Source organism: Notamacropus eugenii, chromosome 2 (assembly GCF_028372415.1).
Source record: "Notamacropus eugenii isolate mMacEug1 chromosome 2, mMacEug1.pri_v2, whole genome shotgun sequence".
NCBI classification, from domain to species: domain Eukaryota; kingdom Metazoa; phylum Chordata; class Mammalia; order Diprotodontia; family Macropodidae; genus Notamacropus; species Notamacropus eugenii.
Window position 1 is genome coordinate 200,381,348 of NC_092873.1, and position 17,301 is coordinate 200,398,648.

At 34.5% G+C, this 17,301-nt stretch overlaps 1 protein-coding gene across 5 annotated transcripts in view; it reads right to left on the minus strand.

Annotated features, from left to right (window-relative positions):
* Nucleotides 1–555: 555 nt before the first annotated feature.
* Nucleotides 556–17,301, minus strand: part of CEP85L (centrosomal protein 85 like) — a 205,696-nt gene continuing 188,950 nt past the window's right edge. For all 5 annotated transcript variants that reach the window (XM_072643149.1, XM_072643151.1, XM_072643147.1 and 2 more), the window contains 5 exons: nucleotides 15,891–16,008; nucleotides 15,277–15,327; nucleotides 5,945–6,052; nucleotides 5,456–5,681; nucleotides 556–835 (listed from right to left, as the gene is read on the minus strand). In XM_072643149.1, the coding sequence (XP_072499250.1) occupies nucleotides 672–835; nucleotides 5,456–5,681; nucleotides 5,945–6,052; nucleotides 15,277–15,327; nucleotides 15,891–16,008 (667 nt within the window). In that variant the 3' untranslated portion in view covers nucleotides 556–671. The remainder of the gene's footprint in view (nucleotides 836–5,455; nucleotides 5,682–5,944; nucleotides 6,053–15,276; nucleotides 15,328–15,890; nucleotides 16,009–17,301) is intronic.

The following is a 17,301-nucleotide window of genomic DNA, read 5'->3' on the forward strand; positions in this document are numbered from 1 at the left end:
TACTTTCCCCAACAGGCAGCTTGAAAGCATACTAAAAAGCAGTTCACTTGCCTACATACTACTACAATGCTAACTCCTAAGACTGCATCTTTCAACAGTATGATTGTTCCAATAGCAAACGCATCTTCTGTGTCCCTAGGAAAGGGGCAGATGTTGTAAACCTTGCTTCAGTTAGTCCTTGAACATCCTAAATGTGCAATACAAACTTCTATTGGAAGGAACAATAAGTGAAGATACAATTAGTACCTTCCTTGGAACCTTCACTTTAACTCCAGAAACCTTTATAAATATTAAAATGCCATGGGATTAAAAAAAACAACAACAAAGCAACCCCACCTCCTTATCTGAATAATACTCTTCACAGCTTGGTCCTACAATCAGTAGTTTGAGAATAGAGATATTTTTTGTGTAGACTCTATCATAGTACTTTTCAAATGGTGATTTGAAATGCGGGTTGTTTTTTTTTTTTGCTTGATTAAATAAGTTCCATTGAAAACTATCGCCTAGTCCCATCCTTCCCTACCCGAAATAAAACAATACACAGAAAAACCTATATGCAGGTCAAATAGAAATGCAATCTTCCAATATGGCTCCTGAACAGAAAGATGAAGAATAGTTTACACAGCAGCACTGAGCAATGAGTCATTATTGCTGTGGGAACAATCCTTTTATCACTGGGTAATGCAGTTGTCTCCCATGTCCTGAGCATAGCGGTCTGATATCACAGTTCTTAGTTCATCGATCTCCTTCCGTAGCTGGCACATGTCTGACAGTTTTTTGGTCAGTGATTCTGGGCTGTGGTCATTCTCAGTCTCCTCAGTTGAAGAGCTCATGGCTGTGAAGATAAAAACGAAGAGAATTAGAGCTTCCCACATTTTCAACGCTATTTTGGAATTTTCAATTTTATTACCTCCACAAACATAATGCTATGTGTTAAAGAGTCAAAACTCAGGTAAAAATTATGTATCAATTTTCAATCTGTAAAGAAGTTAAAACATCATGACCATTAATTAGCACTTATAGACAACTAAAATTTGTTTCCCTTTTAAATATCTTTCTAAGAACTATAGATCTGGCTCACAGAATGAAGCAGACTATTTTCTCTTGTATTTTGTTTTGTTTTGGTTTTTCTCATGGTATCTCCCATTCATTTTAATTCTTCCATGCAACATGACTAAGGTGAAAATGTATTTAGTTAAGAATGCATCTGTAGCACCTATAAGATTGGCAAACATGACAGAACAAGAAAATGATAAATGCTGGAGAGGATGTGGGAAAGTTGGAACACTAATTCATTGTTGGTGGAGCTGCGAGCGCATCCAACCATTCTGGAGAACAATTTGGAACTATGCCCAAAAGGGCTACAAAAATGTGCATACCCTTTGACCCAGCAATATCGCTACTAGGACTATATCCCCAAGAGATCATAAAAATGGGAAAGGGTCCCACATGTACAAAAATATTTATAGCAGCACTCTATGTAGTTGCCAAAAACTGGAAGTCAAGGGGATGTCCATCAATTGGGGAATGGCTGAATAAATTATGGTATATGAATGTAATGGAGTACTATTGTGCCATAAGAAATGATGAACAAGAAGACTTCAGAGAGGCCTGGAAGGACTTACATGACCTGATGCTGAGTGAAAGGAGCAGAACCAGGAGAACTTTATGCACAGCAACAACCACAGTGTGTGAGAGTTTTTTCTGGTAGACTTAGATTTTTGTAATAACACAAGAACTTCTTACCAAAAAAAAAAAAAATCCCAATGGAGGATCTCAAGGCAAAATGCCTGCCACACTCAGAGAGAGAAATATGGAAGTCACTCACATATTGTAGCAGATCATGTTTGTGTATGTGTATGTGTTTGTGTATCATGTTCTGATTTGTTATACGATTTCTTTCATTTATCTTAGTCTGACTACATAGCATGACTATAGTGAAAATATACTCAATAGGAAAGTATATGTAGAATCTATACAGAATTGTATGCAGTCGTGGGGAGGGAGGGGGGGAGTGGGGGGTAGGTGGGGGGGATAAAATCACAATTGTATGGCAGTGATTGTTAAACATTACAAAATAAAAAACAAACAAACAAAAAAAAAAGAATGCATGTGTAGAATCCATATAAGCTTGCATGCCCTCTTGGGAAGGGAGGGGAAAGGGAGAGGTGAGGGAGGGGGAAAGGTGGAGAAGGGAAGGAGAGAAAATTTAAGATTTATGAAAGTGATTGTAGAAAACTGAAAACAAATTAATTAATTAAAAAAATTAAGTATCTTTCTAGGGTATGGAGATAGTTGTTAAATTCATATTCAGGCATTTTGTTAAGTGTTTTTAAGTAAAACATTTGACATAATTATGCTATCTTTGTAAGAATACATCATAGTGCAGATACATGAAATTCAGAACTGGTTGACTAGGTCAACTTTGAATGGTCTCTGTCAGACTGCTCCAGGGATTTCTATCTGACCCTCTACCATTTAATATTTTCATTAATAACTTGGATAAAGGTAGAGATAAAATGCTTATAAAATTTGGCGATGAAATAGAAAGTCACTAGCCAAGGTGCTATAATATCTAGGATCCAAAAAGACTTTTGACAGGATAGAATGATAAGTAGAATCAAATAGAATGACATTTAAAAGGGATCAAATATTATTCTTGGGTTGGAAAAAAATAATAAAACAACTGTTTCATTACAAAATAGGAGAGGCATAGCTAAATTGTAGTTGGTCTGAAATGATGTGGGTGTTTTTATAGACAGACAGCTCCATCAATATGAGTCAACAGTATTATCTGGAAGCCAAAAAAGTCACTTTGATCTTTGGCTACATTGAGATGCAGTTTCTAGAACAAAGAAATGACAGCCAAAGTGTACGATGCTCTGATCAGAGTACATCTAGACTATAAATGTTCAGTACTATACACTACACTTTAGAAAGGACATTGGTGAGCAAAAAGTGAGCTGGTGAGAGAAAACTGAAATAACTGAGGGTGTTCATCCCAGAAATGACTTGAGGAGACTTAATAGGGATTAGATTTCTGCTTGGCGGAGGCTGTAGAAAGTCACATTTACACTTAATGAAAATAAACACTTGCTAAAGACTATAGCTGTCTAAAAGTGGGATGGGCTACCTCAGGATACAGGTTCCCACTTACAGTAGGTTTTTAAACAAAGGATGACTGCCACTTATCAAGATGGGATGGGAGAAGGTTTGCTCAGTTAGAGGTAGGACTAAATGTCCTCTGAGGTATCTTCTAACTCTGAGAATCTGTACTACTTCACCAGTGCACAGGACTACTGGGCAATGTATTAAAATTCAGAAGAGAGCATCCTTCTGAGTCCTCTCTCCATATTCAAGCGCTGTACCTTTCACATGGTGCTAGATATATAGAGACATGCATGCAGAGTGGACAAATCTGGCAAGTAAGCATCTTACCTCTTAAAATGGTTTATGGTATGTTTGGTTTAGTGACATTAAAGTGTTAACTTCCAAATTAGCTTAGTTATTTCCATCATATTCAAAATAAGAATTACAAGGCAGTGTGGGAGAATAGAAAGAACAACGGTCAGAAAGATGAGTTTGAATCCCAAGTATAAAGCAGAGACAGATAAATGACAACCTACTAAAATCCATTTCCTCAGCAATAAGATAAGAGATTTAAACAACAATTACTACTCACCTCACAGTGGTATCATGAAACTTCTTTGAAAACCTTAAATTGCCCTAAAAATGTGTTATTTTAGTCACAGTTCAACTGCGGGATTTTACTACTCAATAAGGACAACAGACTCATTCTGAAAGGGAGAATTACTTGATTTCTAACACAGGGATACTTCATCACTTGTGCAGATTATTTCAGGCTCCGTCATTCACTCCAGTATTCCTCTGTGTATGTACAGAAAAATAAGAATTGCTCCTTCATGTCAATTACACTGTATTAATCTAGTCAATCCTGAGTTAAGTTGTGGTCTCTTTCATTTGACTTTCATGTATATACCAGACGCCTATTATATCATGGTCAGTACTAGTAGGTGGTAAGCATGTCTATCTTATCTGTTTCATGTACGTTCTATTTCAAATAGATCTCATTCTCTTTTAAATAGGACTTGAACTTTTTTCTCAGTGGCCTGTGGCATAATACTCCTATGTAGGAAAGGAGATGGCAAGCCCATATACAGCTTCTTTCTCTCATTACACAAGAAAAGTTGTGTTATCCAAATATCCAAATGCTCTTTGGGTCTAAAAGCCCACAAAAAGACAAACATCATGCTTCCAGTAAAAGAATACCTTATGTTTCCAGATCCTTGATGCCTATACTTTAAGCCTCTACAGTTTTCCTGATAAAAGTGCTCCCTTCACAGCTTAGTGGGCAGTCCTTGAAAATGACTATGCTCAAAAGCTTCATCTCTCTGCACTCAGCATGGGAATAAGATTGTTCAAATATAACTAGGCTGATCCTCTACCAAGAGAGGCAGGTTTCTTGACCTCACACTCACCTATCAATCTGCAAATAATTAATGCATATTCACTAAGGTGGGGAAACATTACCACCAAGAATCTGTAGACAACAGAGACAAGGTGCCAATTCACTCAATGTGACTTCTTTTATTTATTTATGATTAGGTAATCAATTCACAAAAAATACAAAATTAAAAGACAACTCTTCTCAGTGTCCCCTAAGAAATTAATAAAATATGTTTTTAAGTGCCTTAAACAAGGTCACTGGCCGTATCAGAAAAGTATTAACGTTTAACTCCCATTCTGGACACTTGCCCTTTATATACCTTTTAGCCTTCCAGATAATCCTAATCAGTCTGAGGCAAGGATGATTTCCTAGTTCTGCAATACTGAAACTGATCTGAATTTGCATCAACTGTCAATGAGATGAGAAGTCACACACTCATCTATATCCACAGATCAAACTGTGTGGATCTGTTGCTGGTTTGTTGTTTATGACTTTGTATAATTCATTTATGTCACAAAGATCATGGGCACCATAGTAAAGAGTGAAAAGTGAAAAGAATCTAAATTAAGGGTAAGGAGATTAAAGAATCACAGAATTTTAACAACATCCTCTTCACTTTAAATAAGGACTCTGAGATCAAGAGAGATTATAAGGTACATATGAGGTCACTGATCAGTTAAATGGCCGATATAAACTTAGAATTGAAGTCTAATTCCTTCTATATTTCTACTATACAATCCTAGGAGGAATGGGTTCTAATCTTGTTCAGTCTATATATAACTTCAACAAGGTAATTTCTCCATGCCTTAGTGTCTTTCTATAATTATAAGCCACGCAAGGTTTCAACTTAATTTGAGGATAAAATGAGATAAACATTAAAAAGGAGTCATTTCTATGTTATATAAACCGCAAGAGGAAACAAAGACCAACTATAAGTATTCTGTTGGGGAGGACAGATTTCGGATTAAAGAAAAATAAGCTACTTACATCTGATTCCAAGCAATAATGAAAGATTAGGCTCTTTGCCCTGAGCTCTCTGATTAAGAATACTGCATAATGCTTTCAAGTCGAACAAAGAATGGGACATTTCCTTGAACAATTGATCGACCATGTTCAAATTCAATAGTGGCTGAAGAGATAAGTCAGTCTGATGCTTCAACTGTTTCTTTTGCTGTTCTTCTAAGAAAGAACATTTTTCACTTAGTCTTTGGTTCTGCATTGGGGTAAAGAACAGAGTGAGAAGTTAAATGAAAACAGACAAATATAGTTTAAAAATACAAAAGTAAAAATTTTAATTAATAAGACAAATATTCTAAAACTGCATTTCATCTTAGTGATGTAATTTACTAGTAATTAGCATAATAATATTGGCTGCAGAGGGACTGTCTTCACCAAAAATTTAAAAAGCATCATTGCCATTTATTTTTACAAAAGGCAATTTACGTTTCAAATGTAATCCGAGTTTCCTGTACTCACTTCAAGTAAAGTTTCTGTTAATTTCATTATAGCCTTTTCTTTTTCTTCTACTTCTTCCTTCATTTTCTGCGTTGCCAATTTCTCTTGACAAAGTTTCTCTTGCATAGACTAGCAAAGAATCAGGAAGAAAGACATGTCAATACTGAAAGATGAACGGCAAAAAAAAAAAAGCAATGAGGATTTTTAAATTAATTTTTCCTTTTCTACAGTCCTCCACCTTTCTTGTAATCTTTAGGTCATGTGATACAACCAGAAAAAGACCACTCACCAGAGAGATAAGAGACAAAGTTTTCTATTATATAAAGAAAGAATGGCTAAAAATAAAATGAAGCTTTAAATCGTTGTTTAAATATTTTATTCCCAAGAGGTCCTTTTTAATAGCAAAAGTATCTTAGCAACTAAAATTTGTGCTAATTTTCTTTTAATCTTTTATTTTTCCATTATCAACAATGCACCAAATCTTCCCTCCTCCACAAGCATTATTTTCAGCAGCTGATTTTGCTGCTAAATTCACAAATCAAAGGCCTATTTTAGATCTCTGAAGTCCTATATTCTTTTGCTTTGAAAAATTAGACTATATTTATATAGGCACAGGACAAAGCAACATGAAGTAGTGTTATTTTTAAAATCTTCTTTACAGCAGCAAGAAGGACATTTTAAAATCATTTGGGTCATTTCTGTTATTAGTTTAATTATCAACTAAAAACCTAAGAACAACTTGTCATAAAATCTGCAGTAATTAATGAATGCTGAGGGATTTCTCATTGACTTAATTTGTTGACTATCAAAATCAATACATGTACACGTAGAAGAATTCCTTCAAGCTATTTTCAGAGCTATATCTAGTCTCTTTAGAAAAATGACTACTTGAATACCAATTAATCTATTATGAAGAGAATTTCTCTCCCCCAACCCATGACTTCTGGATTAAGCATAAAAAACATAGACAGAATGGATATTACCACTGATAAAGGTTTTTGGAGTATTAATGCTCTTACTCATTCATCTCAGTGAGTCATGTATTTAAGAGCAGTCCATAACCTTTTTTGTGTCATGGACTTTGTCAGCAGTCTGGTGAAATCTACAGACCCTTTCTTAAATAATTTTTAAATGTATAAAATATATAAGATTACAAAGGATAATAATTACAGTCAAATATAGTTAACCAAAAAAAAAGGTTTGTTTTTTTAAAAATAAGTTTATAGCTTCCAGGTTAAGAATCCTTGATTTAGAAAGTTTGTTTTTAAATTTGGTCTCCAGGTTGTAACTGGTGACATCTAATGAATTATGAAGAAAATAAAAACATTTTGAAAGGCTTATAGATAGTGACACATAGGAAACCTAATCCAACAAAGGCTTAGTAATTTGGGTCAAAAGGAATACTATCTATCCACGAACACAAACATTTGCGAAGCATCCTATTGAAAGCGAATATTAAAACACTGAGAGTTCACCTTTCATGGATGTTTGTACTTACAGATACTGGCATTCATTTGTAACTGGAGTCATCTACGCCGTTAATGACGTGGCATAATGTCACCAACTGATAAATGACTCATCTCCATATCACGTGCCTGGTATATTCTTTGGATGATATCCAGAATAGTGTGTTCAAAATGCTAGCTTCTGATTACTCCTAACTGCATGAAGATGTTGTCTGTATGTATTGCAAATACCAGATTTTCACAGACACATGAAACTTAAACATTTTCCCTAATGGTATTATAAGGAAACAGGTTCAGTGAGTTCATAACTTGCCCTTCATAATGCTTTAAAACCATAAATTTTTACTGATTTCATATACGAATATGCAATACTGGTAAATGTGCATAGTTTTCAATTCAATACAGTGTTCAATTTATTCAATAAATAGCAAAAGACTACATCAGGGGTTAATATGTTGGCATGTATGACTACCCATTCATTATGTGATATACATGCAATCTTTTCTTGATCAAACAAAAGGCGTTATCTGGTGGTATTATTGCCAGCAGTAGGACAATTAGATTTGGGTGATACATCAAAACCAGAATGCTAGGCAAGCAAATTTCAAGGACACTTTGCAAAAAGCAATTTAATAGTGAAAAAGACTACATACACAAGAATACTTCTCCCTGAAGAACCAATTGCTATATGATTTCTAGCTAAGAAAGCTATTTTCTTCTGATATTATGCTTCACTCAAAGCATCAATGCTATCCCATTTTGAACTGTGTGAAAACATATTATTCAATTATATTCAAATTTCTTCAAAAAAAAACTACCAAATTTATAAGCTTCACCAAATTCAAATAATATAATTTAAATATGAAACCATTAAAATATGAAATTTATTGTTAAAAATAAAACATCATGCTATTACTTATCATTTGAAAAGGAAAAAAAACCCCAGGGTATTCCTGAATTGATGAAGAATGCTTTCAATTTCTTGTGCCCCCTTTACACCTAATGTAGGAACAATGTAGTTAATTTTACTTTGGAAGGTATATATATGAATGTGTCTTGCTTCTGACTTCATATGAATCTAGTATAGTAAGTATTTAATTATTTCTTAGTTGTACCTGTACGACAGGCAAATGATTTTATTTTTCTCAAAGATTTACTTGTTACTAATCAATTTTTAGATTTTTTTTAAAAAAGACTTCATGCCTGTTGCAAATTAACTTATTCAAGTCTCCATTTAAAAAGTATTATAATGAAAGTTTTAAAAATGTTGTTATTGATAAAATTTACCTAAATAAGGTATGGTGGCTAGCGCTATAGTTGTAGTCAATAAGTCATAAATCTGAACTCTCCCTAAGAAACTTTGAAGTTGTTTGACCTGAAAGTCACCTAAAATCTCTCAATTCTCAGTTTCCTCGTGGATAATAAAAGTATCTCTCAGGGTCCCTCAGTCTCAAATGAGATAATATCTGTAAAGTACTTTTGAAATCCTAAGGCACTACATAAAGGTTAACTGCTACTATTACTTGTTTCATAAATTAAATGATCCGTTCAAATAATTTATATATAGATCTATAAAATATAGAAATTTAAATTATCAGTCTACTCAGAAATGATTAATATTTGTTGGCATTTCCAAAACTAAAAACTTGAAATGAAAACACTTTACCAAATGCTATCCTAAAAATCTCTCATCTCCACTGGCCTTACCTTTCCTATCTTCACAGCATATTCAGAATCAAGTTTACTAAGTCATTAGATGCAGATATTTACATGAACCATCACTTTCTACACAGTCAAAAAATGATGGGTTTAAAGTAAGAAGATAGGTAGCCTGACACCTGTTTCCTCCTATGTTAAACAGTTCGAGTGACAGAGCACTAGATTTAACTTGGATAATATTCTGTGTAAGCTTATTGTGAGAGGATTATTGCGAGAGGATATATATGTATATATTCATGCTTTTGAGTGTTATTCTAGTGTTATAGTAGAAAAGCTTAAAACTGCATTACTCCAGTGGGAAACCCTGTATATCAGTAAAGTGAATTAATAAAAGTATTACTGAACATGTAATGTGTTTCACTGAAAATATATGACTTATGAAATACATGAACATGTATATATATGTATATACATATATACACACATACACACCCACCCACACACCTCATCAAAATGTTAGCCAGATGCTGACTCCTGCCCAGGAACCTTTTCCACATTCTCACTGCAGGCCACTCCCCCTTCACAACAGATAATGAGTGCAGATCATCTGCCTACATCACTGTTCCCCAAGGTTCTCATGGCCTGTGATCGGGCTTCTTACTTTGCCTGTCACACATTAAGTGCCACTTGGTTTTTCTATTTGTCATGAAACTGAATGCCCCCTTACATGTTATCTCACAGAATTAAAATTTGAGCTCCTTTAGGGTAGGGACAGTCTTGGCTTTCTAACCGCATCACCAACACTTAGCACAGTACTTGGCAGCACAGTATTTGGCAAAAACTAAGTATTTAACGAATGCTTTTTCGATGAATTCAAAACATTTTAAATAACACTAACAATAATAAAAAATAATAATAAACATTAATAGCTAACATTTATTCAGTGCTTCAAGGTTTACAAAGTACTTAACTATTTGACCTCATTTTGATACTCAAAATAACTAATCGCTCTGAGGTGGTACAGTTATTCTGATTTTATACAGGAGGAAACAGGTCAACAGAGGTTAAGTGACTTGCCCAGGGTCATGTAGACATATATATCTGAGTCAGTATATGAGTCAGAATTTGAACTCTGGTCTTCCTGATACCCAGTCCAGTACTTTACCCAAAATGCCACCTGTCTGCCACTAATCTCATATATGAAAAAAAACTTAAAAGATTAAATAAAAATGGTAAATGCCTAACAAAATATTATATCTTTGAATTTTAATCTACCATTATTTCAACACTCCTTTTTCCTTCTTTTAATTGCTAAGTCAGCTTTTAAGTATATATTGCAGCTACTATAAAAAAAGAAACTCATCATTAACATAATAGTTTCTTAGAGCAACAAAGTACAAACTTCCTTTAAAAATGACAAACATTTGAGTAAAAGTATACTTAGTAAAAAAATTCTTATTCCTCTAAAATGAGCTTGATGAAAATTAATTTTTTTCCACATTCCAAGTGCTTATTTAGTAAAAAGCAATTACTTACTTTCACTAAATACTCAAATATAAGTTTTGGTAAGAAAACTATAATCAAATTAAATGTGGAAAAGGACTGAAATGCTCAAGGAACAGGAAGTAATTTCAAAAATATAAGAACAGAATTATCTGGAGAATAGTGTCATGACACCACATCAATGAAGGACTATAAAACTAGATAAGGGAAAATTGGTTTATTAATAATATATACTTATATAATATGTTTAGCTTATTAATAACATGTATATATAATAATATAATAATTATTGGTATACAGGGATATGATAAAAGATATTATATGGTTGTTGCATGTTGTATTATTATACATTACATTGCATTAACCCATCATACAGAATTCTGTTACATAAACTACTTATTAATAATTATATGTGTAATAATTCCAGAAAATTTAAAATACCTTCTTTAACACTAGGACATTTGTATTTTAGCTGTCCAATTTTAATATTTTATGCATTAAATATTTAACATTCCACTCATTCTACAATTAAAATCAAACAGATCAGTATAGCTGGACAAAATGGTGCATGGAGAACAGTAACATGTAAAAACACTGGAAAGGTAAAGATGGGATAAATATACAAAATATGTATGAAACAGAGGCAAGATAATCTTAGAGGGACAATCATAACAGTTAGGAAAAGTGGAAAAGGCCACCTGCAAAAAAGATGGGATTTGAGCTCAATATTCAAGGAAGCCAGAGAAACACAAAGGCAAGGAGAAAACACGCTGGTAGATCCAGTACAAAGTCAAAAGTCTAGAAGCCAGAACATGGAGTGTCATGAAAAAGGCACAGCAATAAGGTCAGTATTAGTGGATCCAGGAGTACTCAGAAGGAAGTGATATCTAAGAAGACTGGGAAGGTAAGAAGGCACCAGGGTAAGAGCAATTTTTTTTAAATTATTAAATTTTTAAAATTATTTATTTTCTCTCCTTCCCAATCCCTAGTCAACCAATTTAAAAGAAAAAACACAAAAAATACTCTTATAACAATGTCTATGGTTCTGATTAGTTTTGGATTCTTAAGATTTAGCACTGAAGAATTATTTGGGGTTCAAAAGAGTACTGCATAAAGATTTTTAAATGGCTGCACAATAAAACCAATGTGAACAGGTAAAAGGACTTAGGATTATTTTGTTATTCAGTTGTTTGGTTGTGTTTGACTCTATGTGACCCCATGGACTTTTTGTCCATGGCAGTGGAATGGCTTGCCATTTCCTTCTCCAGTGTACCCCCTTTTTATAGATGAGGAACTAAATCAAGTAGGGTTAAGCAACTTGCCCAGACCTTCTTGATTTCAAGTCTAGTGCTCTATCCACTGCAACACCTAGCTGCCCCCAGGATTATTTAATCTGGAAAATTTTTACAATTTTATTCTCATATGGCTGTGGTGATCCACAGCTTGTGATTTCCAGCAAAACAACTAAAGCACAAGAATTCAAAATGCATTGTTAAATTTAGACATAAAACATTGCAATAAAGTTACAAAATGGGTCTGTGAAAGCTCCTTCTCTAAAGTCTTTTTAGTACAGATTTTCAGTAGTCTTGAAAAATTAATTCAGATCCTGCTAGGAAGGACAGATCACAGAATAACTTTAAGGAGTTGAAAGGGATCTTAAAAGTACAGAATGACTAACTAGCATAAATTGGTTTGGCAGTATTACTGAAAAGTGGTGGACCCTTCTCCAACAGCAGAGATTTCAGTATCTCATGAAGGAGCCCAGTCCATTTAGGGACAGTTTTCATTTTGTTGGAAAGATCTTCTTTATATACTAAATTAAAATCTATCTCCTCTAATGCTATAAACAAGCTTAATCTCCTTTACCATGAGAAGACTTCAGATATTTGAAGAGGGTGAACCTAAAATCCTTTCCTGCTTAGTCTTCTCTTCTCTACGCTAAGCATCCCCATTTCATTCACAAGAAAGAGAAGACATAAGGAACTCACTAAAGGTGAACTGTTTACATCATGGACAGATGATATTTGTAACTCATGAGACCTTTCTCAGTATTACGGTAGTTAGAAGGAATGCATGTATGTGTGTATGTATGTATGCGTGTATGTGTGTATATGCATATATAAATATTTGTATGTGTGTGCATGTGTTTATATACGTAGATAGATATAGTTAGATATATAGATTATATAAATCTATATATAGACAGAGGGCATAGGGTGAGCTGAATACGAAGGGAGGACACCTAAAAAAATAAAATTTAATGTTGAGAGGAATGTACTGGGAGAAAGAGAAAGAGAGATACAGAATGTAGTATATCATCTCACATAAAAGAGGCAAGAGCTTTTACAATGGAGGGGAAGAGGCTGGGGGTGAGAGGGAACAAGTGAACCTTACTCTCATTGGATTTGGCTTAAGGAGGAAATAATTCAATTGGGTATGAAAATCTATCTTACCCTACAGGAAGGCGGCAGGGAAGGGGACAGAAAAGGGAGGATAACAGAAAGGTTGACAGATTGGGGAAGGGGTAATCAGAAGCAAACACTATTGTGGGGCGACAAGTCAAGGGAGAAAATGGGATAAGGAGGGCGGGACAGGATAGAGGGAAATGTGGTTAGTCTTTTACAACATAACTGCTATGGAAGTGTTTTGCATGGCCACAGATGTAAGATCAATATCAAATCACTTGCTTTATCAATGAGGGTGTGTGGAGAGGGAAGAAGGGAGAGAATGTAGAACTCCCAAGTTTTAAAAATGAATGTTAAAAATTGATTTTGCATGCAACTGGGAAATAAGTTGTACAGGCAATGGGACATAGAAATCTATCATGCCCTACAGGAAAATAAAGGGGAGAGGAATGGGGGGGAGGGTGTGTGAAAGATGGGAGGGTAGAAAGGGGTGGATGGGGTGCATGCTGCCCTTGGGTGGGGGGACGGGAGAGATGGGGAGAAAATTTGGTATTTAAAATCTTGTGGAAGTGAATGTTGAAAACTGAAAAATAAATATAAGAAAAAAAGAAAAAGAAAGCAAAGACTAAAACTTCTGGGACCTACTCTTCATTTAATATACTATTCACATACCATCTTCTGCATGAAACTTTTCCTGATTCCCTCAACTTCCAGTGTCCTTTCTCAAACTGCTTTGTATTTAACTACTCTGTAGATATTTATTAATTTTATGTCTATGACATATATTTTCTTCATACTTGTCTTCGCATTAGAATGTAAGCTTTTTTCAAGTAGGGATTATTTCATATTTGTAAATTGGAATCCTCATCAATTAGCACAGTACTTGGAATATGTGGCACATGGTAAATGATGGAGAGTGTCAGTCAGTCAATCAGCTGATAAACATTTATTAAGTGCCTACTATGTATCATGCACTGTACTTAAAGACTGGAGATAAAAAGAACAGTTTTGAGGGAAAAAACATGCTGGCTCTCAAAGAACTCACAATTTAATAGGGGAAACAACATGAAAACAAGTATGTACAAACAAGCTATACAGGATAAATTAGAAATAATCAGCAGAGGGAAGACACTAGAAACAGGAAAGGTCTCCTATACATGGCAAGATTTTGGTTGGGACTTAAAGGAATCCAGAGAAACCAGGAGGTTGAAAAGCAGTAAAGTTTTGTAGGCACTGAGGACAGTCAATGAAAGTGCCCAGAGTCAGGAGACAGAGGGTATTGTTCAAGAAACAGTGAGACCAGTGGTGTTATGGACAGAAGGGTATAAAAAGACTGTAAAGGAGGGGTGGGGTAGACAGCTAGGTTATGAAGGGCTCTGGCTGACAGAGGATCTTTTTATTTGATCCTAGGGATGACATGAAGCCATTGACACTTATTTATTAGGAAGGTGATATGGTTCAATCTGTGCTTTAAGGAAGATCATGTTGAAATCTAAGGGAAGATTGGATTGGAGTGGGGAGAGATTTGTGGCAAGGAGACCAACAAGAAGGCATGAGGTGATAAGGGCCTACACCAGACTGTCATCCGTGTCGAGGAGAGACAAAATCTTAAAATGCAAATGTCTTATTGGTCAAAGCACTGACAACATAGGTATAAGGTATAACCTTTTAATTACACTTCTATTACTCTCATCCAACCTAAAAATACTTCAAAGAAATAAAAAGACTGTCATAAACCTAGAAACACTTTAAAGAAAGACAAGGAATATATTTCTTCACCTTTTTTTAAATTCAGGGAACAAAACAGAACAGAAAGCCATTTTTCCAAATATTTCCTCACAGGAAATATACAGAATTAGTGAATTTAAAATTTTACCTCAGTGTTCCATATTAGGAAATGAGACCCTTGCATTACACATGCAGATAAACTCCAGTTAAGTTATGGGTATTTGATTTTGAAAATAAAGTTTCCATTTCACATAGCAGGATGTTAGAGCCATGGCACCCTCACAATCTGGAAAACTTGCATAAAATTTTTTGGCCCTCCTTTCGTATCAGAGAAAAAGTCTGAATTATAGTATAAAAAGACAAACTATATTACATTATAAATATTATATGCATATTTTATGCATTTTTGAGTTTCTAAACTTTTTCTGTGTCTTCTACAGCTTCCACAAAACTCCAAAATTCCTATTTAATTTCTTAGGCCGACTCACAATATGATCACAACCATGAAAGTTGTGATGGGGAAGGGACCATTGTATTTTCTTATACTTTCTTATACTGAACTATATTGAAATAAGCATAAAATTTTCCTTACCTGAATTTCTAACACCATTCTGTCAATCTTATTTTGCTGGCTGTCTATTACCTACATAAATAAAACACATATCATTCTATAATCAGTTCATTTCTTCTATTACTTTGACCAACAAAACACTTCTAGACCTCAGTCTCATTTATGAAAACTTTAGTGGGATTATTCCTTTTGCAAAAGGATTTTGCAACAGGGTATATCTGCCCTAGCAAGGTCAAAGAGATCACTTTTAATCATCTTAATCACATTCAATTATAAACAACTTTTTAGAAACACATTTAATGCATAAATGTGTATAACCTTTTCTAATTACTAATATTTGTGATCCTTACTTCTATCCCAAGTTTGACTTCATATAAAGAGCTCAAAATTACAAAGAAAATCATTGTCCTTTTATTTAGCTGAAATATTTTTCTTACATTAAACATACCATATAATTTCCTCTCTATCTAGAAAAGCTGGCTAAATTTTTCTTCCCAAAGAATGAATGAAACCACAGCATCATCTAATACAATTACATTAAATAAACAGGACTTTTCACTTCCTAGTTCAACCATTAAGGCTGCAGAACACAACTCGTTATTATTCGTATTTATAGTGGAAATGTATTGCCTCACCTTACTGGCATTCTCATTCTGTTCTTTGAGGTGATCATTTTCATCCTGAAGTTGTTTTGCATCTAGTATGGGTAGCCGGATCCCATCTTCAAGACACCTTTCAACTTTCTGTTGTAAACTGTATTAAAATTTGAAAGACAATTAATGAAAAAAAGCTCGAATGGCTAACTATAGTCAAGATCTCTAAAACAAGATACTTCTTAAATGCCTATGGCATTTTGTATGACTGTAGAATCCAGAGGTGTAGACAAGGAAAGAAGTGCTGTATTTGGCTCCAAACATACCAACACTACAAAGTTGAAGTCCTGAAATTGTTACATGCTTAATGCCTCTAAGCATTTTCGCTTTCATTTGGGCTTTTCTATTTTCTTTTCTGGGCAGCCAGATGGCATAATGAATAGAGTGACAGGTCTAAAGTTGGGAAGACTCACCTACCTGAGTTCAAATCTGGCCTCAGACACTTCCACATTATGTGACCCTGGGCAAGTCACTTAACCCTGTTTGCCTTGGTTTCCTAATCAGCAAAATGAGCTAGAGAAGGAAATGGCAAACCACTCCAGTATCTCTGCCAAAAGCACTAAGTGGCATCATGAAGAGTCAGACATAACTGAAAAACTTAAACAAATTTTCTTTTCTAAATACCATTTCTAATTCCTAAATATCTTTCTCTTTCATCTCTACCTAAAATTCCTACCCAGTCTTCCAGTTTTCAAGACCCATTACAGGGAGCAATTCTTCTACATTGTTGCCATTGACTGTAGTATTAGTTGTGTCCAACTCTTTGTGACTCCACTGGAATTTTTTTTTTTTTACAAAGATACAAAAGTGGTTCTCATTTCCTCGTCCAACTCATTTTTCAGATGAGGAAACTGAGACAAACAGGGTTAAGACACTTGCCCAGGCTCACACATCTATCTACTAAGTGTCAGAGACCAGATTTGAACTCAGGTCCTCCTGACTTTGGCGGGGGGGGAACAGAAAAAGAATTGGGTCCAGTCTCTCGCTCTGGCTTGTTATTCTCTGTATGTGTGTTGCAAAAAAACACAAAGAAAAAATTTATCTTCTATTTCTAGATTGAGGTGAATTATCCTCCCTTTTCACCCAGTTAACACAGCTAACATGAGTCTGTCTTCTTTTCCAGGAAAGGAAAAAAAGTGCCGTACTTCGAATCTACAAGATAAATAACGGTCCTGAACTGCACAATGACATCAGTGAGTTAACTTGGCCAGGTCACAAATAAAAAGTGATGAAAAAGGATGCTCCAGAGAGTTTTTATTTATTACTAATGTAGGACGGCTCTGTAGTACTTTATCATCTGTCATAAAAATGTTTCCACAATCAGTCTCAAAATAAAAAAGCATAAATACTTTCTAGAATGGCTTGCTTCCTCCTAATTTAGTATCAAAAGAAT